This window comes from Balaenoptera ricei, chromosome 10 (assembly GCF_028023285.1).
Source record: "Balaenoptera ricei isolate mBalRic1 chromosome 10, mBalRic1.hap2, whole genome shotgun sequence".
Classification (NCBI taxonomy): Eukaryota; Metazoa; Chordata; class Mammalia; order Artiodactyla; family Balaenopteridae; genus Balaenoptera; species Balaenoptera ricei.
Genome location: NC_082648.1, coordinates 41,835,780 through 41,861,776, shown reverse-complemented (window position 1 = coordinate 41,861,776; position 25,997 = coordinate 41,835,780). Strand labels below are relative to the sequence as shown.

Below are 25,997 nucleotides of genomic sequence, written 5' to 3'. Positions count from 1 at the left end.
TAGGTCCATTTCATGTCATTTCCTTCCTCCTCAAGCCATCAACACCTCTCCATCTTCACTCCCAGCTGCTGCCCTTCATTCCATTTTCTCAGTGAAATAGGACGCAATCTCCACCACTACCACCACCGGTTCCCATTTGCCTTTTCTTCCTCCTGTTATTTACTGTGAATGAACTGACTGCTCCTGTCTACAGCCAACGCCTCCACTTGGATACCAGAGCCCAAACCCTACTGCCCAGTCATTCCTCATTCTCACTCCGCATCAGCACTGTTTCCCTCTCTACTGGATCTTCTCTACTGGCATTGTATTAACACATTCTTACTTCTCCCATTTTATTTTTAGTTTTTTATTGAGGTATAATTGACAGATAACATTATATTAGTTTCAGGTGTATAATGATTGCTCCCATTTTAAAAGACAACTCTTAACTCCAGCTTCCCCTCCAGCTATGTATCCATTTCTCTGCTCTCCAGGACAGCAAAACTCCTAGAAAAAGAAAGAACAGTGTCTGGCACATGGAACCGTATTTCACTGATTCTAAGATGCCTTTTATTTCTTTTCTTCATACCTTAACATCTCTGAAATCCAGACACAACTGATGACAACTGTTATTTGTTTCTTCTAAGTGCCTAAGACACTACCAACCTCAAACAATCTCTAATTAAAAATCTCTGCTTGAGTTTTTGGTACAACATAGGTAGTGTGAATTCAAACTGAAAACTAGTTCAAATTCCAAAGAAAGTTTTTACCCCTCCTACACAACGCCAGGGTTGAGACATGCGAGCTCCCTTGCTGTCCCTTTCTGTGTGGTGAGTTTCTTCTCATTTACATTCTCATGTAGTTTCCCAGCTTTAAGCAGGGCCTCTTACACATTACCCATCTTGGGCCTACTTCTCTTTTTTAGTAGTACATAAAATAATGGTGTATCTTACAACTGATGGTACCAAAATAGCAATATAAGCATATTATTTAGAGAAATGGAGATAAATACCAAAAAGTATTAACTAAAAAAAAGCTCTAAAAGTGCCTCTGAAGGGAAATAAAGGGGAAAAGGTATTTTTTTTTTTTTAACAAACTTTACAGAACTATTCAATTCTACAAACTATGTATACGTATAACTTTGATAAAAATGAACCCTAGGGCTTCCGTGGTGGTGCAGTGGTTAAGAATCCGCCTGCCAATGCAGGGGACACGGATTCGAGTCCGAGCCTGGGAAGATGCCACATGCCGTAGAGCAACTAAGCCCGTGTGCCACAACTACTGAGCCTGAGCTCTAGAGCCCGCAAGCCACAACTACTGAGCCCACGTGCCACAACTACTGAAACCTGTGCGCCTAGAGCCCATGCTCCTCAACAAGAGAAGCCACCGCAATGAGAAGCCCGCGCACCGCAACTAGGAGTAGCCCCTGCTCGCCGCAACTAGAGAAAGACCGCGTGCAGCAACGAAGACCCAACACAGCCAAAAATAAATAAATAAATAAATTTAAAAGAAAAAAAAAAAACAAAACCCTAAAACCTAACTAAAAGGAAAAAAATTAAATGATCTTTGAGAAAAAGAGAGGAGAGAGGAAAATGTATGTGGACATGGGAAAAATGCAGGGGTCAGATGTCAGCAATCCCTTAAGTTTACCTGTCAAGGGCCAAAAAAGAAGAAGGACAAAAACAAAGGGAAGAAAAATCTACTACAGCTTTGCAAGGATGGGAGACAAAGCATGCTGAAACTGCCTAAGACAGAAAAAGTAGGGAATTTCCTGGCAGTCCAGTGGTTAGGACTCTGTGCCCCCACTGCAAGGGACACAGGTTTGATCCCTGATCCCTGGTCAGGGAACTAAGATCCCACATGCCTTGTGGCCAAAAAAAAAAAAAAAAAAAAAAAACTATTAAAAAAAAAAGAAAAAGTCAAAATCATCAGGTTGGTTTTGTTTTGTCTTGTTTTTTTAGATAGAGAATTTTAATTAAATTGGCATAGTTAAGACCAAAAAGATAAAGTGGACATTGTCATTGTATCTTCAGCCCTTGCTTTAACAGGCAAATGAATACAGCTTGAAACACAGGTGACTCTTGCTGTTCTATGAGACAGTGAAGGGAGCTTCTCAAAATTTAAATATATTAATATAATCAGTTATAGAAATCTAAATATAAAACCAATCTCCTATAGGGTTTGAGAAGGCATTCACCATATCCCTGAAAAGTTTAACATTTCCTTACTCAAGTTTAATCATCTCTTTAGAAAGGGAAAACAGTGATAGTACTTGTTGAACCGGAATTACTATCAAAATTCAAAAAGCTGACCATATTCATTTAGCCACAAGCCAATGTTATTTAAATCAGGACAGAAATATTACACCAGCCATTCATGATCTGAATTCTAGTGTATGAGATCAATTTAAATATGGTACACATAAAAAGTCATGAGACATTTGTTTCATAATAAATAAGGCAGTGGCCAACGATTACCCATTAGTAGCTTTTTTGAGATAAGCTATCAAGTCTGCCCTTTCTCCCTTCTTCTTAATGCCAGCGAAGATCATTTTTGTTCCAGGGATGTACTTCTTGGGATTCTCCAAACACTCCATCAGCGTCTCCTCTCCCCCGGTGATGCCTTTGTTCTTGTTGGCATCAGTGTAAGAGAATCCGACAGGCTGACCTGTCTTTCGCCCAAACAGACCATGGAGATTTGGCCCAGTCTTGTGCTTGCCTCCCTTTTCCACAGTATGGCAATGGGCACACTTCTGAACAAAAATCTTCTTGCCCTTCTCAACGTCACCCATTTTTAAATCGTTCTTTCTCCGTACACTACTCAGAGGTTCCCTCTTGCAAGCCGAACGTCCCGCTCTCTAACCCCAAGGACACGCCGGTCCGCGCCTATGTATGGGTGTTGGTGCCCATCAGGTTGTTTTAACTGAAATTATAAGGAATAGTACAGAAACAGACCTTCTCAACTGAGCTCCATATTACCTATGTACATCTCCACCTGGATATCCCATAGGAAACTCAAATGGAACATGTCCCTAGTAAAAGAACTGCTTAACTCAAAACAGTTTCTTAAAAAACAAGGGGTGGTAGGTTTTGTACATTTACATATAAAGGATTAAGTATGTGTGAGGGGGAAAAAAAAGAATATCCATAATCCAGCTAAATCTACCAAAAATCAATAAAATTATCCAGATTTCCCATGTTAAAAAAAATTAACATGTCAAAATTAAATTCATCCACTCCCAAACCTGCCCTTCTTCTTAGAGTGCCTACTCTAGGTGGTCTCCCAAATAAGAAACTCAGGAAGTGATGCTAGATTCTTCCCCTTCTTCCCCTACCTTAATCCAGTCATTATCTTAATCTAACATACAGTATTTCTAAATCTCCTTGAATTTGTCTTCTCTATTACAGCTACCTTATATCAGGGCTTGATCTCTTTCCTATATTACAGCAATAGCTTTATAATGTTCCAACTATCCTCCACATAATTGCTGAAGGGATCCTTCTAGATTGAATGTAAGCCTGCGCATGTCACTCTCCTGCTTAAAATTCCCCAAGGAGTCTAAAATTTAAGCTTCTCAGCATTGCAAATAAAATTCTTTATTAAATGACCCTATTCTGGCCTCCATCCTTATTTAAAACTACTTTTTTCACTCATTCATTCATTCATTCAGTTCGTCAGTCACCAAATGTTTATTGAGCACCTATAATATCGCAGATTCTATAGGCACTGGGAAATACTCTAGTGAACAAAATAAAATGTCCTACCCTCTCGAAGCTTACAGTCTAATGGAGGAAATTACTCAGTGAATATATTCATCCACTTAACAATATTTTTTGTGTATCTACCTGTATAAGCACTCTTGTCAGTGCTGGAAATACAGTGATGAGCAAGACAAAGTCCTTACCCTCAGACAGTTTATATCTGAGAGAAACTGTGATAAATGCCATTAAAATAAAGCTATGAGATACACAAGGACAGGAAAATCTGAACCAATCTGAGGGGTCAGGAAAGACTTCTGAAATCAAGAGTGATATCTGAGATAAGAACCAAAGATGAAGAGGCAATGGCAAGGAAAAGAGTTGTGGTGGTGAAGAGCATTCCAGGCAGAGGGAACAGCCTTTGTACAAGGCCCTGACATGAGTGGAAGACCAGGGCATTAGGGAAAATAAAAAGCCAGAGTAACCAGAGAGTAGGAATGGTGCCCAAGGAAGGTGACAACACAGGCACTAAAATTTAAATCAAATAAATGATCACTGTGTTGGGAATGGATTATTAGGGGTATAAGAGTGGAATCTGGGGGGCCCATTTAAAAGGCTATTACAGGGGATTTCACTGGCGGCCCAGTGGTTAAGACACTGCGCTTTCAATGCAGGGGGCGCAGGTTCAATCCCTGGTCGGGGAACAAGATCCCACATGTTGTGCGGCGCAGCCAAAAAAAACAAGGCTATTACAGTAGTCCAGAGCTGAAGCCAAATGATACACAGGAATATCTATACCAGACAGATGTCTTAATGCCTACAAACTGCAAAGGAATCTAGGCTATAGTCCCTGTGCCAAGCCCACAAGTTGAACTGGGTATAAATTCAAGAAACACAAAGGACTACTCCATCCATGAAAAAGGAAATAGAAACACTCAGCTCACTGAGAGAACAGCAAGCACTGCACCTGCGCCTAGAGATGGCAAAGGTTACCTGGAGGAAAATGGGTCCCAGGCCTGCAACATTCACAGATGTGAAGTGTAAATTCACACTACACGTATGGTACAAGGACCTCAATCTGACACTTCATCATAAATAAGGTTCAGAACTAAAGAATGAAATAGGACCACAACAGAAGCAAATGAAAAACTGTACAGTAGAGATGCTTCCACAATCTGAGACACACAGGACTTAAGTTCAGCTTTTTTGGTTTTTGTGTTTTTTTTGTTTTTTGGCTGCTCCATGTGGCCTGTGGGATCCTAGTTCCCCAACCAGGGATCAAACCTGGGCCCCCAGCAGTGAAAGCATGGAGCCCCAACCACTGGATCACCAGGGAATTCCCAAGTTCAGTGTTTAAAGAAAAAACAAAAAAAAAAGAAAAAGAAAAAACAAACACAGAGAAACAAACCTCCCACAAGGAAATCAGCTGATGCAGCCATCAGAGACTGCACCCCAAGAATAAGAAATAATATAACAACCTGAAAAAGACATTTTAAAAGAAGGTTTAAAAATAAGATAGGGTTCCCCCTAAGATCAGGAACAAGACAAGGATATCTATTCTTACTACTTCTCTTTACTACTGTACTAGAGGTTCCAACCAGCACAATCAGGCAAGAAAAAGAATTAAAAGGCATCCAGACTGAAAAGAAAGAAGTAAAACTGTCTTTACTCATAGATGACATAATTATTTGTATGAAAAAGTCTGATGAAATCTACAAAAAAACCATACTAGATTAAGTGAATTTAGGAAGGTTGCAGAACACAAAATCAGTACACAAAAATCAATTGTATTTCTATAAACTAGCAATAAACAATCAGAAACTGAAACTAAAAACACAACAGTACAGGAAATTCCCTGGCGGTCCAGTGATTAGGACTCCACGCTTTCACTGCTGTGGGCCTGGGTTTGATCCCTGGTTGGGGAACTAAGATCCCACAAGCTTCGTCGTGCAGCCAAAAAAAAAAAAAAAAAAAAAACCCAAAAAACAAAACACAATAGTATTAAAAAAATACCCGTAAGAAAAAATCTGTCATTGCAGCACTATTCACAATAGCCAAGACATGGAAGCAACCATGTCCATCGACAGAGGAGTGGATAAAGAAGATATGGTACATATACACAATGGAATATTACTCAGCCATAAAAAAGAACGAAATAATGCCATTTGCAGCAACATGGATGAACCTAAAGATTGTCATACTGAGTGAAGTCAGACAAAGACAAATATCATATGATATCGCTTATACTTAGAATCTAAAAAAATGGTACAAATGAACTTATTTACAAAACAGAAATAGAGTCACAGATGTAGAAAACTTATGGTTACCAAGGGGGAAAGGGGAGGAGGATAAATTGGGAGATGCGGATTGACATATACACACTACTATACATAAAACAGATAACTAATAAGGACCTAATTTATAGCACAGGGAACTATACTCAATCCTCTGCAATGACCTATATGAGAAAGAATCTAAAAAAGAGTGGATATATGTATATATATATATAACTGATTCACTTTGCTGTACACCTGACACAACACTGTAAATCAACTATACTCCAACAAAATTTTTTTAAAAAGACTCAACAATTAAAAAAAAAGAATAAATCTGACAAAAGATGTGAAAGATCTGTACAGCGAAAACTACACAGCATTGTGGAGAGAAATTAAAGACCTAAATAAATGGATATATATACACACATATATTTGTTATTGGACTGGAAGACTTGATATTGTTAGAATGTCAATTCTCTCCAAGTTGATTTAATAGGGCTAAAGCAATTTCAACCAAGATCCCAGCAGACATTTTTGTAGAAACTGACAAACTAGTTCTAAAATCTATATGAAGATGCAGAGGTCCTAGAATAGCCAAAACAACTTTGAAAAAGAAGTTGGAGGGTGAACACTACCTGATTTCAAGATGTATTATAAAGCTATAGTAATCAAAGACCATGTGGTACTTGCACAAAGATCAGTGGAACAGAATAGAGCGTCCAGAAACATTCCCACACATATACAGACAATTGATTTTCAACAAATATAAAAGGCAATTCAGTCTTCCAACAAACGGTACTGAAAAATTGGATATCCATATGCAAAAAATGAACTTTCATCCATAGTTTGGTATTATATAAAAAAATTAATTCAAAATGGATTGCAGATCTAAATGTAAAACCTAAAACTATTAAGTTTTCTAGAAGAAATCAGAAGAGAAAAACTTTTTAACCTTGGGCTGGACAAAGATTTCTTAGACATGACAACAAAAGCACAAAACTTTTGTTCTTTGAAAAGACATTGTTAAGAGAAAAGATAATGCACAGAGTGATAGAAAATGTTTGCAAATCATATATCTAATGAAGGACTTGTATCCAGAATAAAGAACTCTCAAAACAACAATTAGCAAATGAACAACTCAATTTTTTAAATGGGTTTATGATTTTAAAACACTTCACCAAAGACGCACATGAAAAGCTGTTCAGCTTCCTTAGTCATTAGGGAAATGCATATTAAAACAATCAGGTACCACTATGCAACTATTGGAAGGACTAAAGTTTTTAAAAATTAAAAAGACTGACCTCATCAAGTACTGGCAAAAATGTGAGGCAACTGGAACTCTCATAGATTGATAGGGGTGTAAAAATGACAAAACCACTTTGGAAAGTACTTTGACAATTTCTTAAAAAATTAAAGGAGTTAAAGTATTCGACCCAGCCATTCTACTCCTAGGTATGTATCCAAGAGAAAGTAAATGTCCATACAAAGACATGCACACAAATTGTTCACCAGCAGTTTTTATTTGTAGTGGTTAAAAACTGCTAACAATCCAAAAGTCCATCAGCTGGTTACTGAATGCATAAAAAAAAACTGTAATAGATACACACTATCCACAAACATGGGTTAACCTCAAAATAATTAAGCTGAGTGAAAGAAGCCAGACCCCCATACACAAAAAATTAGTATATGCAGTATGATTCCATTTATATAAAACAGAAAATGCAAACCAATCTAGTGACAGAAAGCAGATTAATGATTGCCTGGGGGAGGGGAGAGGGAAGTAGAGGAGAAAGGGCATGACAAAGGAAACAAGGAAACTTTTGGGGGGTAATGGACAGTTTCACAGGTATATGTCAAAACTTATCAAACTGTCCAGTTTAAACACATGTAGTTTATTCTATGTCAATTATACCTCAATGAAGTTGTTTTATTAAAAAAAACAAGGCAGGAAGAGCCACAGATTAGGAGAATAATTGCAATGCATACTGACAAAGGATTAGTATTCAAATGTATTACTAATACCTACAACTCACTTTAAAACAAAACTGGGACTTCCCTGGTGGTCCAGTGGTAAAGAATCCACCTTCCAATGCAGGGGACAAAGGTTCGATCTTTGGCCAGGGAACTAAAATCCCACATGCTGCAGGGCAACTAAGCCCGCATGTCACAACTACTGATCTCGAGCGCCTCCACTACAGAGCCCACGTGCCCTGGAGCCCTCGCACCACAACTAGAGAGAGAAAACCCATGTGCCACAACTAGAGATCGAAGCCCGAGCGCCTCAATGAAGAGACAGCACGCCGTAACGAAAGAACCCGCATGCCTCAACGAAGACCCCATGTGCCACAACTAAGACCTGATGCAGACAAAAAGTAAGGAAAATAAATAAGTTAAATAAATAGATATTAAAACAAACAAACAACTCAATAGAAAAATAAGCCATAGTAATGAACAAATACCTTACAACAGAGAAAAATTAAATGACAATAAACAAATTAAAATATGCTCAAACTCACTAACAATGGAGAGAATGCAAATTAAAACATAAAATAGGGAAAGTGGCAGGGGGTGGTGGTTGTGTGATGAATTGGGAGATTGCGATTGACGTGTATACACTAATATGTATAAAATGGATAACAAATAAGAACCTGCTGTATAAAAAAATAAAATTCTAAAATTCTAAATAAATAAATAAAATAGTCCCCTCATCCATTAAAAAAAAAAAACCCATAAAATAGTACAACACACATAACATCAGCAAAAGTTGTAATGATCCAGGGCTTCCCTGGTGGCGCAGTGGTTAAGAATCCGCCTGCCAACGCAGGGGACACAGGTTCGAGCCCTGGTCCGGGAAGATCCCACATGCCGCGGAGCAACTAAGCCTGTGCGCCACAACTACTGAGCCTCGCTCTAGACCCGGTGAGCCACAACTACTGAGCCCGCGTGCCACAACTACTGAAGCCCAAGTGCCTAGAGTCCGTGCCCCGCAACAAGAGAAGCCACCACAATGAGAAGCCCGTGCACTGCAACGAAGTGTAGCCCCCGCTCGCTGCAACTAGAGAAAGCCCGCTTGCAGCAACAAAGACCCAACACAGCCAAAAATAAAATAAATAAAATAAATTTACCAAAAAAAAAAAAAAACAAGACTGGAGTGGAGAGAAGGAATGGGATTTAAAGCATTCTAAGGTTCCTGTATTGTTCAGGAAGGCAGAGATACTAATTTTAGAGTTCAATATGTATGCATGTTAAAAATGTAAGGGTTAACTCCTAAAAAGAAAAATACATAAACATAAAATGTTCAACCTGAAAATCAGTAAAAGAAAAGAAGAATGTATATATATGAGAGCAAATAAGCAGCATGGTTTAAAAAAAATAAGGTATAAACTAAAATGGCAGAAATAAGTCTAAAAGTATCAGGAATCACATTAAATATGAAAAGACTAAACTTATCAAAAGACAGACTATCAGACTGATTTTTTTTATTGTATGATTTTTAAAAATTTTTTATTGGAGTAGAGTTGATTTACAATGTTGTCACACTGATTTTTTTTAACCCAACTATTCACAGATTACCAAGATACATTTAAAGCAAAGTGAGCCAGAAAGGTAGAAAATTTAAAAGAAAATTAAAAGATATGCTATACAAATAGTAATCAAAAGAAATATTAGTATTATTCATTAATTAATATTAATATTAGACAATAAGACTTAAAGCAAAAATCATTAATATGCAGTCATCAAGAGAGAGCCAACAGCATTCATCAAAAGAGTACCCATTACTCCTGCAGTGAAACAGTCCTCCCCACCATGGATAGATATTTAAGAGGGTCCAAGTACTTGGAAGAAAAATGACCTTCCTGAGATCCTGCCATTTGCAACAACATGGATGAACCTGGAGGACATTATGCTAAGTGAAATAAGCCAGACACAGAAAGAAAAAAACTGCAGGATCTCACTATATCTGGAATCTTTTTCAAAAAGTCAAATACTTAGAAGCAGAGAGTAGAATGGTGGTTATGAGGCGCAGGGAGGTGCGGGAAACGGAGAGATGGTGAAAGGGTACAAAGCTGTAATTATGTAGGATGAGTAAGTCTAGAGATCCAACGTACAGCATAGTGATGACAGTAATACTGTATCAGACACTGGACATTTGTTAAGAGAGTAGATTTCAGGTACTCCCATCACACAAAAAAATGTTAGCTATGTGATAAAATATGTTAATTAGCTTGACTATAGTAATCACTTCGCTGTGATATACCGTGTATATCAAAATATCATGTTGTACATCTTAAATACACACAATTTTTATTTTAAAAACTAATTAAAATTTTAAAAGAACGCCCTTCCCCAGGATCCAGGACTCCTCGCCCTTCCCTCCCTCCTAACACTCACACCCTCACCTCCAGTATCTATCTGCCTGCTATCTACCAGGCCTAATCTTTTCATGTTCTTTATCTTCATATTGTCCATCAAAAGAAGCCCCAGACTTCCAGACCTCTCATCTCCCATCTTCTAATCCCCACACAGTTAGTCCTACACACTCCCTGCTCTGTCCCCATGTGTCACACACCTCTCTCCAAATTTTGAAACCCTTCCACTTGTGCCCAACATTTCCAACCTCTACTCTGGACCCTTCAACTTCTTATTCTAATTGAAACCTGATTCTCCTCTGAGGCCATACTTCCCTTGCAGCCCTCAAGCAGTGAAAGTTATTTTTCCCATACCCCTCATACCACTGGACCTGGGGGTGGGGAGTGCCCTCCTTGCTCCTCACTGATGCTTCCAAATTAGTCTCCTTCTGTCTTCCCTAAAAAACCTCTACTTTGAATATCATGTGAAAACTCTATTACCCATTACCAGGCTGTGATGGTTAATTTTATGTGTCGACTTGACTGGATCACAGGGTGCCCAGATATCTGGCTAAACATCATATCCGGATATATCTGAGGGGGTGTTTTCAAATGAGACTAACATTTGAATCAGCAGACTGAGTAAAGCAGGTGATCATCCAATCCACTGAGGTACCAAATAAAATAAAAAGAAAAAGGCAGAGGAAGGGAGAATTCATTCTCTCTCTCTCTCTCTCTCTGTCTGACTGCTTGAGCTGAGCTGTCGGTCTTCCGCTTTTGGACTTGGACTTAAACCATCAGTGTTCCTGGGTCCCAGGCCTTCAGACTCAGACCGGAAGTTACACTGCTGGCTTTCCTAAGTCTCCAGCTTACAGCCCCCAGATTCTCAGCCCCCATAATTGCATGAGCCAATTCTTATAATAAACCTTATTCCAGATAGATATAGATACAGATACAGATGTATCTTATTGATTCTTTTTTTTAAAAATAAATTTATTTATCTATTTATTTATTTTTGGCTGTGTCAGGTCTTTGTTGCTGCGCGGGGGCTTCTCATTGCGGTAGCTTCTCTTGTTACAGAGCACAGGCTCTAGGCACACGGGCTTCAGTAGTTGTGGCACACAGGTTCAGTAGTTGTGGCTCATGGGCTCTAGAGCACAGGCTCAGTAGTTGTCACGCATGGGCTGAGTTGCCCCATGGCATGTGGGATCTTCCGGACCAGGGTTCGAACCTGTGTCCCCTGCATTGGCAGGCGGATTCGTTTGTTTTTTTTTAACATCATTATTGGAGTATAATTACTTTACAATGTTGTGTTAGTTTCTGCTGTATAACAAAGTGAATCAGCTATATGTATATATATATAACCACTCCCTCTTGTGTCTCCCTCCCACCCTCCCCATCCCACCCCTCTAGGTGGTCACAAAGCCCCGAGCTGATCTCCCTGTGCTATGCAGTTGCTTCCCACTATCTATTTTACATTTAGTAGTGTACATATGTCCATGCCACTCTCTCACTTCGTCCCAGCTATCCCTTCCCTCTCCCCGTGTCCTCAAGTCCATTCTCTGCATCTACATCTTTATTCCTGTCCTGGAAGGTGGATTCTTAACCACTGCGCCACCAGGGAAGTCCCCCTATGGATTCTTTTTCTCTGGAAAACCCTACACTCTGACTCTCCACAACACTGTTCCTGTCCTAACTCTCAGTGACTTCAATTTCACATAGATAATCTTCCTAACACTCATCTCCTTGAATTCCTATCTCACTTCTCTGAATTCCTTGCTTCCAATGATCTTGTCCTTCACCTACACAGCCTACAATGATGCCTCCATAACCATGCTCCGTCTCTCACCTACTCAGATTCCAACATCTTTTGATCCCACCACAACATTCAATTAATTGATTATACCAACTTTTCACCATCTCTTGGCAACTTCATGTCCTCCCTTCCCTCCTGACCTGGTTTAAATTCCACAGTGTATTATCACAATCACTCTCTTACACATATTCTCCATTGCCTTGACCCTCTCATGTTTTGTTCTACGATCTGAGTAAAACCTTTCTCTGGTTAAATCCACTCCAAACATACACCCCTGCAGCTGAATGTGGCTGGAGGAAAAAAACATGTTGACTAATCTCACTTTAAATTCATGTCCACAAACCTCGAGGGACCCTTAATGCCACCTGGCAATCATACAGTATTTCCCTGCTGCAGCCACTCTTACACTCTCCCGATCAAGTTCACACCTTCTCCACTCTCCACAAACCGCCATCACCTCCTCCCCACCCTCACTCTCAGCTGAGCACTTTGATTCCTTACTCACTGAGAATATTAAAACAGAAGAAAACTTTCACCAACTCCTACTGCCAAAGCAATCCACCTACTTGATGGTGGGTTTGAGATACATTTTGAAGATGAAATCAACAAGAATTGGAGATGGATCTGATGTGAGGTATGGGGAAGAGAAAGGGATCAAAGATGACTTTCAAGTCTTTGCTCAAATATTATTTTCTCAACAAGGCTTTCCCTTACCATCTTTCAGTCTCTGTCTTTCTCTCTCTCTCTCTCTCTCTCTCTCTCTCTCGCTCTCACACACACACACACACACACACACACACAGAGTCACACAGTCACATGTTCACACATTGTCTCTGTCTCCTTTCCTGTTTTCGTTTTGAGTTTTTTTTTTTTTCAATACCAGTTATCACCAACTGAAATACTAAACATTTTACTCCTTTGCTTAATATCTGCCTTCCCCTACTAGAGTATAACTGCGTGCAGACAAGGATTTTTATGCTTAGTTCACTCCTGCAGATCAGAAAAATAGTAGGCACTCAGTAATATTGATACTTTGTTAAAGAAATGAACTGTTTCTGGCATGGGCAAACGGTTGGATGGTGGTGCCATTTACATAGAAAAAGAATACCTTAATGGGGGAAGAATCACAGTCTCTATACAAAGGACTTTATAATCTAGTGAGAGAAAGACACTGAAACATACATTTACAACATATTAGGATTCTATGATTTGTTAAATCTACGATAAAAGCAAAATTGAAGAACTAATATTCTATGATCCGATTTTTATCAAAACTGTATGCTTTTATATATACATACACACTTGCACATACACACAACACATACATATATGTTTCTGCAACTATACAGAAGAAGTTCTGGAAGGAAAGATACCAAACTGTTAGCCTGTGGGGCAAGAACAGTACTATGCTATGTATGGGGAATGAGACTGAAGAGAGGGTGAGGAGACTTTCACTTTTCACCTTATACATGTTTTACAATAAGCATATTGCTCTTATAATTTAAAAATGAGAAACGGAAAATTTTCCTTCCTAAATTCCTAAAGGGAAAAAAACATATTTAACAGATTAACACCCAGACTATAAAAAACTTCTATAAAACAAACAAAAAAACCAATTTAAAAATGGGCAAAGTGGGCTTCCCTGGTGGCGCAGTGGTTGAGAATCTGCCTGCCAGTGCAGGGCACACGGGTTCAAGCCCTGGTCTGGGAAGATCCCACGTGCCGCAGAGCAGCTGGGCCCGTGAGCCACGGCTACTGAGCCTGCGCGTCTGGAGCCTGTGCTCTGCAACAAGAGAGGCCGCAATAGTGAGAGGCCCGCGTACCACGATGAAGAGTGGCCCCCGCTTGCCGCAACTGGACAAAGCCCTCGCACAGAAACGAAGACCCAACACAACCAAAAATAAATAAATAAATAAATAAATAATTATTAAAAAAAAAAAATGGGCAAAGTACATAAAAAGATATTTTACAAAGAAATATAGTCAATAAACATACACAACACACTCAACCTCATGTTTAATCAAGAAAAACAAAACACTTCTAATTCACCAGATAATAGCAAATGTTTTAAGTGTATAAGTTCGTTACCTACAACTACTGGTAGGACTGCAAATTGGTTTTTTGTTTTTTTTTTTTTTTTTAATGGCTGTGTTGGGTCTTCGTTTCTGTGCATGGGCTTTCTCTAGTTGCGGCGAGCGGGGGCCACTCTTCATCGCGGTGCGCGGGCCTCTCACTATTGCGGCCTCTCTTGTTGTGGAGCACAGGCTCCAGACGCGCAGGCTCAGTAATTGTGGCTCACGGGCCCAGTTGCGCCGCAGCATGTGGGATCTTCCCAGACCAGGGCTCGAACCCGTGTTCCCTGCATTGGCAGGCAGATTCTCAACCACTGCGCCACCAGGGAAGCCCCAGTACTTTTTTTTTAAAAGTAATAGTGAGCAACAAAGTAAACAGTGTTATAATCCAAAGAATAATAAATATCCATGAGTCCATAATGTGTAAATAAATTATTAAATAAATAAATGGGGGACAAAGTACAAGTCTCTTTACAAAAAAATTCTAACTAATAAGTGTAGAAGTAATGAGAGAAATAGAAAATAACAATTAGGATACCACAGTAATAACTGCTGCAGGCAAGATCTGATGAATGCTAAAATTAACAGGTGAACTTTTAAGAGAAACAGTATATTTGCATAGCCTCAAAATACAGCCGTAAAATATTTACTGTGGAGGTTTAAACCTGTGTCCAAATTCTGAGACTTCTCCCTCCAGAAGGTGGAACTTTTTTTTTTTTTAATAAATTTATTTATTTACATTTTATTTATGTCTGCGTTGGGTTTTCGTTGCGGCGAGCGGCGGCCACTCTTCGTTGCGATGCGGGGGCTTCTCATTGCGGTGCCTTCTCTTGTTGCGGAGCACGGGCTCTAGAGCACAGGCTCAGTAGTTCTGGCACATGGGCTTAGTTGCTCCGCGGCATGTGGGACCTTCCCAGACCAGGGCTCAAACCCGTGTCCCCTACATTGGCAGGTGGATTCTTAACCACTGCACCACCAGGGAGGTCCCGGAAAGTGGAACTTAATTTCTCTCCCCATGAGTGTGGGCTGGACTTGGTGACTCACCTTTAACAAACAGAGTATGGAAATAGAAAAGCAGAAATTTTACAGTGAAGAAACCCGGCAGACGAATTGGGAGATTAGGATTGACATATATACACTAACATGTGTAAAACAGATAGCTAGTGGGAACCTGCTGTATAGCACAGGGAGCTCAGTTTGCTGCTCTGTGATGACCTAGATGGGTGGGATTGGGGGTGGAGGGTATGAGAGGGAGGTCCGAAAAAAAAAAGAAACCTGGCAGACACCACCTTAATCAAGTAATCAAGGTGAACACTGCCAGTATTGACATGTTGATATCATCTACCCCCAGATACAATGCAATGAGAAGGGCACAACACTTCTGTGGTATTCTTCCCCCAAAATCTATAACCTCTGTCTGATCACAAGAAAACATCAGAAAAACCTATACCTGACCAGTACTCTTCAAAAGTGTCAAGATGGTGAAAAAGATAAGGAAAAACTGAGAAACTGTCAAAGACTGGAGGACACTAGAGAAATGATGGCTAACTGCATCCTGGACTGGACTCTAGAACTTTTTAGGACATAAATAGAAAAACTGGGGAAATCCAAATGAAGTCTATAGTTTAATACTATTGTAACAATGTTAATTTCTCAGTTTTCATACATACACTATGGTTATGGAAGATGTTAACAGTAGGGGAAGCCAGGGAAAGGATATATGGGAACTCTCCGTACTATCTTTACTCTCCTGTAAATCTAAAATTATTTCAAAATAAAAAGGTTTTGAAAAAAGCAATTTGGCAAGATTCACCAAAATTTTTAGAATAATATACCCTTTTACACAGCAATTCACTTCTAGCAACCTAGAGAAACACTCATATACTTCCAACAAGAAGCTTATAATGTGGCTTCCCTGGTGGCACACAGGTTAAGAATCCACCTACCAATGCAGGGGACACAGGTTCGATCCCTGGTCCAGGAAGATCCCACATGCTGCGGAGCAACTAAGCCCATGCGCCACAACACTAAGCCTGTGCTCTAGAGCCAGCGAGCCACAACCACTGAGCCTGTGTGCCACAACTACTGAAGCCCACGTGCCTAGAGCCCGTGCTCCGCAACAAGAGAAGCCACCACAATGAGAAGCCTGCGTACCACAATGAAGAGCAGCCCCCGCTCGCCACAACTAGAGAAAGCCCACTCGCAGCAACAAAGACCCAACACAGCCAAAAATAAATAAATTTTTTTTTAAAGCAAATTATCAACACTAACACAGTCAAACTCTTATTGACAACAAATGATAGGTCTTGTTGCCTCTCCAATCCTATTTGGAAAAGGTAGGCAACGTTTCGTTCCAACTCAGGTCACATATAGCAAAAATAATTATAACGATTATTTATTAAGTGCGTACTACATGCACTCACTGATCTAAGTGGTTTATAACCACTAAAAGGCAATGGTGGGCTTCCCTGGTGGCGCAGTGGTTGAGAATCTGCCTGCCAATGCAGGGGACACGGGTTCGAGCCCTGGTCTGGGAAGATCCCACATGCCGCGGAGCAACTAGGCCTGTGAGCCACAACTACTGAGCCTGCACGTCTGGAGCCTGTGCTCCGCAACAAGAGAGGCCGCGATAGTGAGAGGCCCGTGCACCGCGATGAAGAGTGGCCCCCGCTTGCCGCAACTAGAGAAAGCCCTCGCACAGCCATAAATAAATAATTTTTTTTTAAAAAGGCAATGGTCATAACTCAACAAAAAGACAATCTAATTTAAAAATGGGCAAAGGACTTAAACAGACATTTCTCCAAAGATACACAAATGACCAGTAAGTGCATGAAAGATGCTCAACATCACTAGTCACTAGTAAGGAAATGCAAATCAAATTCATAATACCAGTTCATACCTACAAAGATGGCTACAATCCAAAAGAAAAAAGGAAAATAACAAGTGTTGGCAAAGATGTGGAGAAATTGGAACCCTCGTACACTGCTGGTGGGAATGTAAAATGGTACAGCCACTATGGAAAACAGTATGGCAGTTCCTCAAAAAGTACAGAAATACTACAAGATCCAGCAATTCTATTCTCAGGTATAGAACCAAAAGAATTGAAAACAGGTATTTAAACAAAAACTGGTACATGAATGTTCAAAGAAGCATTATCCACAACGGCCAAAAGGTAAAAATGAAAGAACTGCCCATCAACAGAAAAATGGATAAACAAAATATGATATATTCATACAGTGGGATAGTATTCAGCTACTAAAAGGAATGAAGGACTGATACATGCTACAAAATGGATGAACCTCAAAAACATTATGCTAAGTGAAAGAAGCCAGACACAAAAGGTCACATATTATATGACTCCTTTTACTTGAAATATCCAGAAGAGGTAAATTCGCAGAGATTGGTGGTTAACAGAGATAGGGGTTGGGGAGAATGAGGAGAGACTGCTTAATGGGTATTCGGTCTCCTTTGGGGTTGATGTAACAGTTCTGGAACTATAGAGTGATGATTGTACAACACTGTGAATTTACTAAATACCACTGAACTGTATACTTTAAAAGGGTTAATTTTGTTATGTGAATTTCACCTCAAAAAAAAAAAAAATCCAATAGTCATGACAATTCCGTGGTACTGCTATACCAATTGTGCAGGTTCAGAAACACAGGCTCAGAGAAATTAAATGACTTGACCAAATCCACAGAGGGAGTAGGCAGAGAAGCAGAGATTCAGAGCCAGATTTGTGCTCTTTTTTCTTAATGTTGATAGCACGTAGGACCTTCACAGGTCCTCTCCCCAACAATTAAAATTTTATGCCGATCTATCTATAATCCAACTTGTTAGCAACTCCTACCTGATACTACTACAACTTTTGTGCTCTTAATGAACATGCTGTACAGCTTCCTTACTTTAATTATAAGTTAGAAGAAAATATTACAACATGGAAGTATTACAAATATACTATCGGTACTGGCCTGATCATAACTAACACCACTCAGTAGATCCACATTTCAGACATCAAAAAGTTCAGCTGCCAAAGTTTAATAATATACTTGGGGCTATTTCACAATGGAAATAATTAGCCAGTAGAGTGTGAAAGAATCAGCTCTACTGCCCAATCAAAACTGTAATCATGTCAAAATCAAATGTAATTCTACTGGATCTTACTTAAATGTTAAGATTGCAGGTAACACGGGGCTTCCCTGGTGGCGCAGTGGTTAAGAATCCGCCTGCCAATGCAGGGGACGCAGGTTCGACCCCTGGTCCGGAAAGATCCCACATGCCACTGAGCAACTAAGACCGTGCGCCACAACTACTGAGCCTGTGCTCTAGAGCCTGCGAGCCACAACTACTGAAGCCCACGTGCCACAACTACTGAAGCCCACGCACCTAGAGACCGTGCTCCACAACGAAGAGTAGCCCCCGCTCGCTGCAACTAGAGAAAGCCCGTGTGCAGCAACGAAGACCCAATGCGGCCATAAATAAATAAATAAATATATAATTTTTTAAAAAAAAAAAGATTTTAGGTAACAGGATGAAGGTGCCAAATATCCCTCCTTTTTCAGGAGCTTCTTCTATTTCAACAGGTTAGATGCCCAAAGACAAATTTAGTAATCGTTGTTGTGTTGTTTCCTGTACTCCCAAATTAAAATAACATCACATAACAATACCGTGTAGTCTAACTTATTGGATCATCATAACATTATGGGCTGGCAGACAAATGACAAATGTCAAATAACTTTTTTTTTTAAATAAATTTATTTATTTTATTTATCTTTGGCTGCACTGTGTCTTCGTTGCTGCACACGGGCTTTCTCTAGTTGGAGCGAGCAGGGGCTACTCTTCGTTGCGGTGTGCGGGCTTCTCAATGCAGTGGCTTCTCTTGCTGCGGAGCATGGGCTCTAGGCGAACAGGCTTCAGTAGGTGTGGCACGTGGGCTCAATAGTTGTGGCTCACAGGCTCTAGAGTGCAGGCTCAGTAGTTGTGGCGCACGGGCTTAGTTGCTCCGCGGCATGTGGGATCTTCCCAGACCAGGGCTGGAACCCGTGCCCCCTGCATTGGCAGGCGGATTCTTAACCACTGCACCACCAGGGAAGTCCTCAAATAACTTTTAAAAGACCTCCAGGGAATTCCGTGGTGGTCCAGTGGTTAGGACTCAGCACTTTCACTGCTGGGGCTCGAGTTCAATCCCTGATCCGGGAACTAAGATCCCACAAGCCTTACAGCACAGCCAAAAAGAAAAAGACCTCCATAAAATAAAACGTTTGAATCGTGACAGAGGTGAAAAAGATTACCCAACTAAGCTTTGTTTAAAGTACTGTCAACTTAACAAGGAATTAGATAACCATCTCAGGAAACCTAATGTGGGGCTTCCCTGGTGGCGCAGTGGTTGAGAATCTGCCTGCCAATGCAGGGGACACGGGTTCGAGCCCTGGTCTGGGAAGATCCCACATGCCGCGGAGCAACTAGGCCTGTGAACCACAATTATTGAGCCTGCGCGTCTGGAGCCTGTGATCCGCAACAAAGAGAGGCCCTGATAGTGAGGCCTGCGCACCACGATGAAGAGTGGCCCCCGCTTGCCGCAACTGGAGAAAGCCCTCGCACAGAAACTAAGACCCAACGCAGTCATAAATAAATAAATAAACAAATAAATAAATAAACTAAAAAAAAAAAAAAAGAAACCTAGTGTGTACTGACTAGTAAGATGTAACAAAACATCAAGTTTGCATCTGAGTTAAATGGCTGCCTTAGTCTGTGGTGGTTCTGTACCACCTACTATTCAGGTCCTACAACACCTTAATTTCCTGTCATTCCATCATAGTTATAAACGAGTTTCACTGTTCTCATCAAATGTGAGGAAGCTTCTAATGATGAGATCCTTGTCCTGAGCGCTTGTGCAGCATATGCAGGTAGGTTATGACAGCAATTTACTATAAAGATATGAGGATAACCAAACAAAGTGAGCAGAAGAGTCACTTCTACCACACACTACTGTACATTCTGAATCAATGTAACAGTAGAAGATAGCCAGGAAGAGCCAGCAGTGGGCTGACCACACTGACATGTTGTAATCAGAGACTAAGCAGATAATTTAAAGAAAAGTATTGCTCTACTACTGATGGTAGCCTTAAAACAGCAGCAGATCATTTACTACTGGACAGATCACATGTACTCAAGAGAGGAAAGACTGTAGGTTTTACAAACAGGTCTTTGCAGTTCTACAGGTCAACAGGAAGTAACATCACTGGCAGCATCTTCAGGTACGAAAGATATCTTCACTTATCTCACATGACCCATCTATAATCATATAATGGCCTCATCACAAACCTACTTCTCAGTCCCAACACCCTTTAGCCAACTCTAAAAATGAACACAGACACACAGACACACAGACACACACACACACACACACACATACACACTCCACAACTAGTAATCATGTCATCTTGTTAATTAAGTAATATAAAAATCCTTACCAACAACCCAAGGTTGTCATTTAAGGTTTGAACTAGTAAGAATCCCTGTGTAACCCTAACTACAAATTAGTCATAGGACAATGACTGCAGAAGCTGCCTTTAAGCTGATGGTTATGTTCTCAGACCCTACAGAATGTTTTAAGGGTCTGGGGCCGCTGCTGCAGAATCTGTGTAGAAGATGGATGTATATTTCAGGAACCCACCACAACCAGCCGCTATGGTGGATTTGAACATAGAGAGTAAATGCTGGCTTCTGGCCAATCCTTAATATCAGCAACCTAAAGTGTATATAAACTTTAAATCTTTTGGAAATATTTCAGAACCAACAGACCACCTCCAAGGTAAGTGTGAGCTCACTAAGACTCCTATGAGGCTCCCAGAAAATGGCATGTGAGCCTGAAGTCCCTTTGTAACCCAGTAACTCAAGAAGCAAGATGCAGGCGTAATTAACCTCCTGCGACAATTGGAAAAAATGAAATTGGAGGTTAGACCCATCCTAAGAGACAGTTCACTGTCAGCCTGCAGATATTTCAATCTATTATATCTGGTACTATGTGACAACTCTCTCTCTCTCAAATATATACAGGGAGGGAGAAAAAATGGACTCAAACAGTATTTCCTGTAATACAGCTACCTTCTTGAAATATTTAAAGTAATAGTAGGCACTCAAACTTTTTTCAATGAATAAAGAAGGGTTATAGAAGGTAAGCAATAACCAACAGCTCATACGTGTAAAACATTTTAAAATGAAAAAAGCACCCTAAATTTCAATCAAAGGCAGCAAAGTGAACTGAAGATGCTCTACACTATTGACACATTTTTCAAATATACATACAAATAACATTCTTAAAATGATCATCCACATCTATAGGTATGACTGGAAAGATCTGTATATAACAAATGGTTCCTTCCACATTGGATACATTTCATACTTTAGAACAGAAACTCCCACTTTCTTCATCAACTGAACCGTCTACACGATTTTCAAAAGTACTTTTATTGCTAAGTTGAAATGTATTTTCATGTGCTTGCCAGATGTCTTGACACATAAATATAATTAGACAGAAGCTAAGAGAGAGCCATGAACACTGGATAAATCATTTCCTTTTGAATCATTTCCAGTGCAAGTGTCCTGCAAACTGTACAGAAAAAGTCAGTAGAGGAAACAGCAGCCCTCGAACATAAGGTCAAGTACTACCTTCAGGTGAACACACAATAAAACCACCGTTTAAAAGTCACCAAACTTCCACAAAAAATTAAACATAGGATTACCATATGAACAGATATCAAACAGATATTTGTACACCAATGTTCACAGCAGCATTATTCACATTAGCCAAAAGGTGGAAACAACCTGTGTCCATTTACAGATGAATGGATAAACAAAATGTGGTATATGCTTACAATGGAATATTACTCAGTCCTAAAAAGGAATGAAATTCTGACACAGGCTAAAACACTGATGAACCTTGAAGACACTGTGCTAAGTGAAATAAGCCAGAGACAAATGGACAAATACTATATGATTCCACTTATGTGAGGTACCTAGAATAATAGTATTCCTAGAGATGGAAAGTGGAATAGTGGTTGCCAGGGGCTGGGGGAAAAGAGGAATGGGAAGTTATTGTTTAATAGGAGTTTCAGTTTGGGAATATAAAAATGTTCTGGAGTTGGACGTGGTGATGGTTACACAGCAATATGAATGTACTTAATGCCACTGAAGTGTAGACTTAAAAAATGGTTTAAATGGTAAATTTTATGTTATGTATATGTTACCACAATTTTTTTTTAAGTAACCAAGCAAGAATGATGGTCAAACCTTTGTGGCAAAAACATATCAAGAAAAGTGGTAAGAGTCTGCAACAAGCATGCTTCACTGTCATCCTCCAGAGCCTAGCTGACTTGCCTGAATGTCAAGACCTCAGAATAGGAGGGATGGACATGCCATTTTCATGTTGCTACAGATATATATATCAATATCATATATTGGTATATATAAATGGGAAGATATATTAGAAGGTGAATTATATTCTGTAGGAGGTCGTTTGCTAAATAATGAATGGGCTCCCCTTCCCAACAATTAAATCAGAAAAATATAAGCTTTACCTTCCAGTCTCCAATGTAAGCAGCAAGACTGAAATAATCAGTTTTACTTCTAACAAAGAAGCACAGTGGATCCTAAAGAGTGACTTTAAGTTCCCAGTTTTAATATGGTGGCTCTACAATGGAAACTGCAAGCAGCAATACAATAATAATAATAATAATAATAAACACACAAACTTCTTTCACCACCATTATGAAGTTACTTAACCTTTCTAAGCCTCATCTGAAATATGAGAAAAATGCTTACAACTACCTTATAAGGATTGTTTGAAGATCTAATAAAGTAATATATATAAAACACAGTGAGTTCAGTCCTTAGAATACCTAAATGCTCAACAACAAAGAAATTCCCTCCCCTCCTGCAATTCACTAGTATCTGTAGCTTTTGCTGCTCCTGGATCAGCCTCCACAGGCTATGCTGATGTTTTGGCCATTAAGCTCTGGCTCCTCCCTCAGGCCCCAGCTGTTTCTCTCGGTTCTAGTTGTTTTACTCCTGGTTACTAAGAGGATCCTGTCTATATTTAGAGATAATGCCAGTACCAACTGTGGACTCAACAGGTGCTACGAGGGCACTTGAGCACTCAGCAGTTTTCGACTGTTTTCCAGAGTTAATTGGTTTTGGCTCCACAACTGGCTGTCTTGACTTCTACAAGGAAGAGTGCCACGTATGCACAGTACTTCAGCAGTACACCAGACTGAACAGAAAATTACGTGTGCTCACAGGACAAACCCTTAACAAGAAGATGTTTTTGCCTACTATCTGGGCCCCCGAAGATTTGTTAAATCACAGGGGCGATAAACCTTCCATAAACTCTACAGATGTAGCCCATCAACCCAATCTTTGTCTAAATCACTATATCAGACCCAGGTTTCAACCAATTCATGCTTGTACTTCAACCAAGATCAGGAAGAGAAAGCAGGTAGAACAACAGGAAAGATTTAAAGAAGGCATCAAACAGAGCTGGGTCTGAATTCAGCTTTATTTACTACTAGTTTTGTGACCTTAGTAAGTTATTTAATCTCTTAATTTATAAAATAGGAAATGATTGTGAGGATTAAATTAAATGAGATAATACACACAAAACAATCTCAGCACCTTGCCTAGCCTACCGTAAGAGGTCAATAAAGAGCCTCATTATCACTAATGAGGAAACTGCACTCACTTCTTGCTTTGTTCAGTTTTTATAACATAGAAGAAAAGTGACGTTTAGATCATTATTTTTGGACTTTTATAAAATAGTATAATGCCGCTATCCGAGACCTAGCTGAGAAATGTAAACCGAAAAATTCGCAGAAATCTTAGATGAGTCAGCAAAACTTTAATGCTCCCCAAAATAAAAAGCTTAATGTGGACTATTTATGAACACATAATGGTAACTACAACTTCAAAATCAGCAATCTTGTATCTAGTACCATTCAAATTTTGGTCTGGAAATCCAAGTATCAAGGAAATGCAAAGATCATAACCCCAAATACACTTTCCCACAATATTTTCAAATCACCTTAATTCAAACTGGAAGGTACAAGGCAGCCTGATAATTTGAAATCAGCATCAAGAATTTCTTGAGGAAGAACCCAAACTCTCTCCCACAAGCATAAAACCAGTAGCAGATAGTACATGATCATTTCTCAGTGAGAAACTGTAATTCTAACAAAGTACAGATAACTTAGATTTTATCAAGGCTGTTCATCACCTTTTGGTCCAAATGAAAACAAACTCCCGGTTCTCCTCCAAACACTCTAACCTCTGCATTATCAATGACCAAACACGCTAAACTCTGCATTATCAATGACCGAACTCAAAGCAAGATGTCTATTTTTAGTGACTTGTTCATTAACTTGCTTCATTAACCGCAGGTAAATTACATAGAGAGAAAATAAATATTACAAGCATGCTTTATCAATGAAATGAACTATAAATGATAACCAATTATTAAAAGAGCGGCTTGTAGTCTTTGGCAGAGGGACATGCCAGAGAAAGATTCACCTTCTAAAAGAACCCAGTCATCCTGGATGAATTAGGAGAAAAATGCCACTCCAGTCCACCTAACTTATACTCTCTAACTGGATTTATCCTTCTGCTTTAATTCAAGCCCAAACCACATCTATTTTATGTCTCTGCCCCACTTTGCTTTATTTTCCGTTCCGTTTCCCGCCCCCCCATTCCAAGAATGCCCCCCTAGCTCTTATTTTTAAATCCCACTTTGCCCCCAAATCCTAAGTACGTCGGACACCCACGCAGATGACCTTACGCATCCCCGTTGAATTCCCAGTTCATTGTACTTCTCATACCAAATGATCCATTCTTTCATTCCTTTCGATCTCTCGTTGGTTCTTAAAATCCAGTACCCCACACACGCTCACATCAGAGTCCCCCCTCGCTCCATTGTTTCCCTGGCCTATGCCTCCGGAAACCCCCCAACTCGGACCCGTGTGCTTCGGCCCGCCCCACTGACCACAGAAACCTTTCACCATCTGGGCACTCCAGGTCCCAAAGGGTTCACGTCCCCCTCCTCTCGGTACCCCAACCCCCACCAACTGCCCCCTCCCCCTGTGCCTTCCCTCAAGCCCGCTCTCTGCACCTCTGTGCCCCGCTTCATCCCCCACCAACCCCTCCACCCAGCACCTTCAGCCTCACCTACCCCAGGCCCCCGCAGTCGCCGCGTCCCCCAGTTCCGGCTCTGCGTCCGGGACGCTCCCGGGTGTGAGAAGAGGAAAGGAGCTCCTCCGCCGCCTCCTCCTCCTCTTCTAGAGCCGCCGCCGGAGCCGCCGCGCTCCTCCCCCAGCTCTCCCGGAGCCGGACGCCGCCCCGCCCCAACCGCCCCTTTCCTCTCTTCCCTCCTCTGCCGGGCGGCGGGCTGGGAATCGCAGCCACGGCTGAGGCCCGGAGGGCCAGCCGATCCACACCGACCTAGCCGGGGCTCGAGCTCTTCGCCCCGCCCCGCAGCCCACTCGGGCGCGTGCGCGTCAGCCAGCCAGCGCACAGGGCGCGTGCTCGCGCAGGCGCGAACGCGGCGCGCCGAGCTCGAGGCCGTTGCAGCCGACGGGCGCGCGAGCGAGGCCCGGGCGCGAGGCGGCCCGCGAGCCGGGGACCTGCGCGCGGAGAGGCGCGGGGCGGAGGCTATCTCCAGTCCGTCGGGTTGCCGCTCCTATCGTGACCGGGTCCCTAGCACCTCGCACCGCCCGCCAGATCGCGCGCCCGAGTTCAGGGAGCTCAGGCGTCGCCGGGGA

The 25,997-nt window shown here is 40.9% G+C and overlaps 2 protein-coding genes across 2 annotated transcripts in view; both read right to left on the bottom strand.

Annotated features, from left to right (window-relative positions):
* Positions 1-25,700, bottom strand: part of SPATS2 (spermatogenesis associated serine rich 2) — a 141,421-nt gene extending 115,721 nt beyond the window's left edge. The window contains exon 1 of the mRNA XM_059935829.1: positions 25,409-25,700. The gene's annotated coding sequence lies outside the window, so the exon portion shown is untranslated. The remainder of the gene's footprint in view (positions 1-25,408) is intronic.
* On the bottom strand, positions 2,453-2,770 carry LOC132373733 (cytochrome c-like). The gene has a single exon (XM_059937354.1). The coding sequence runs from the start codon at positions 2,768-2,770 to the stop codon at positions 2,453-2,455; it is 318 nt and encodes a 105-aa protein (XP_059793337.1).
* Positions 25,701-25,997: the final 297 nt, after the last annotated feature.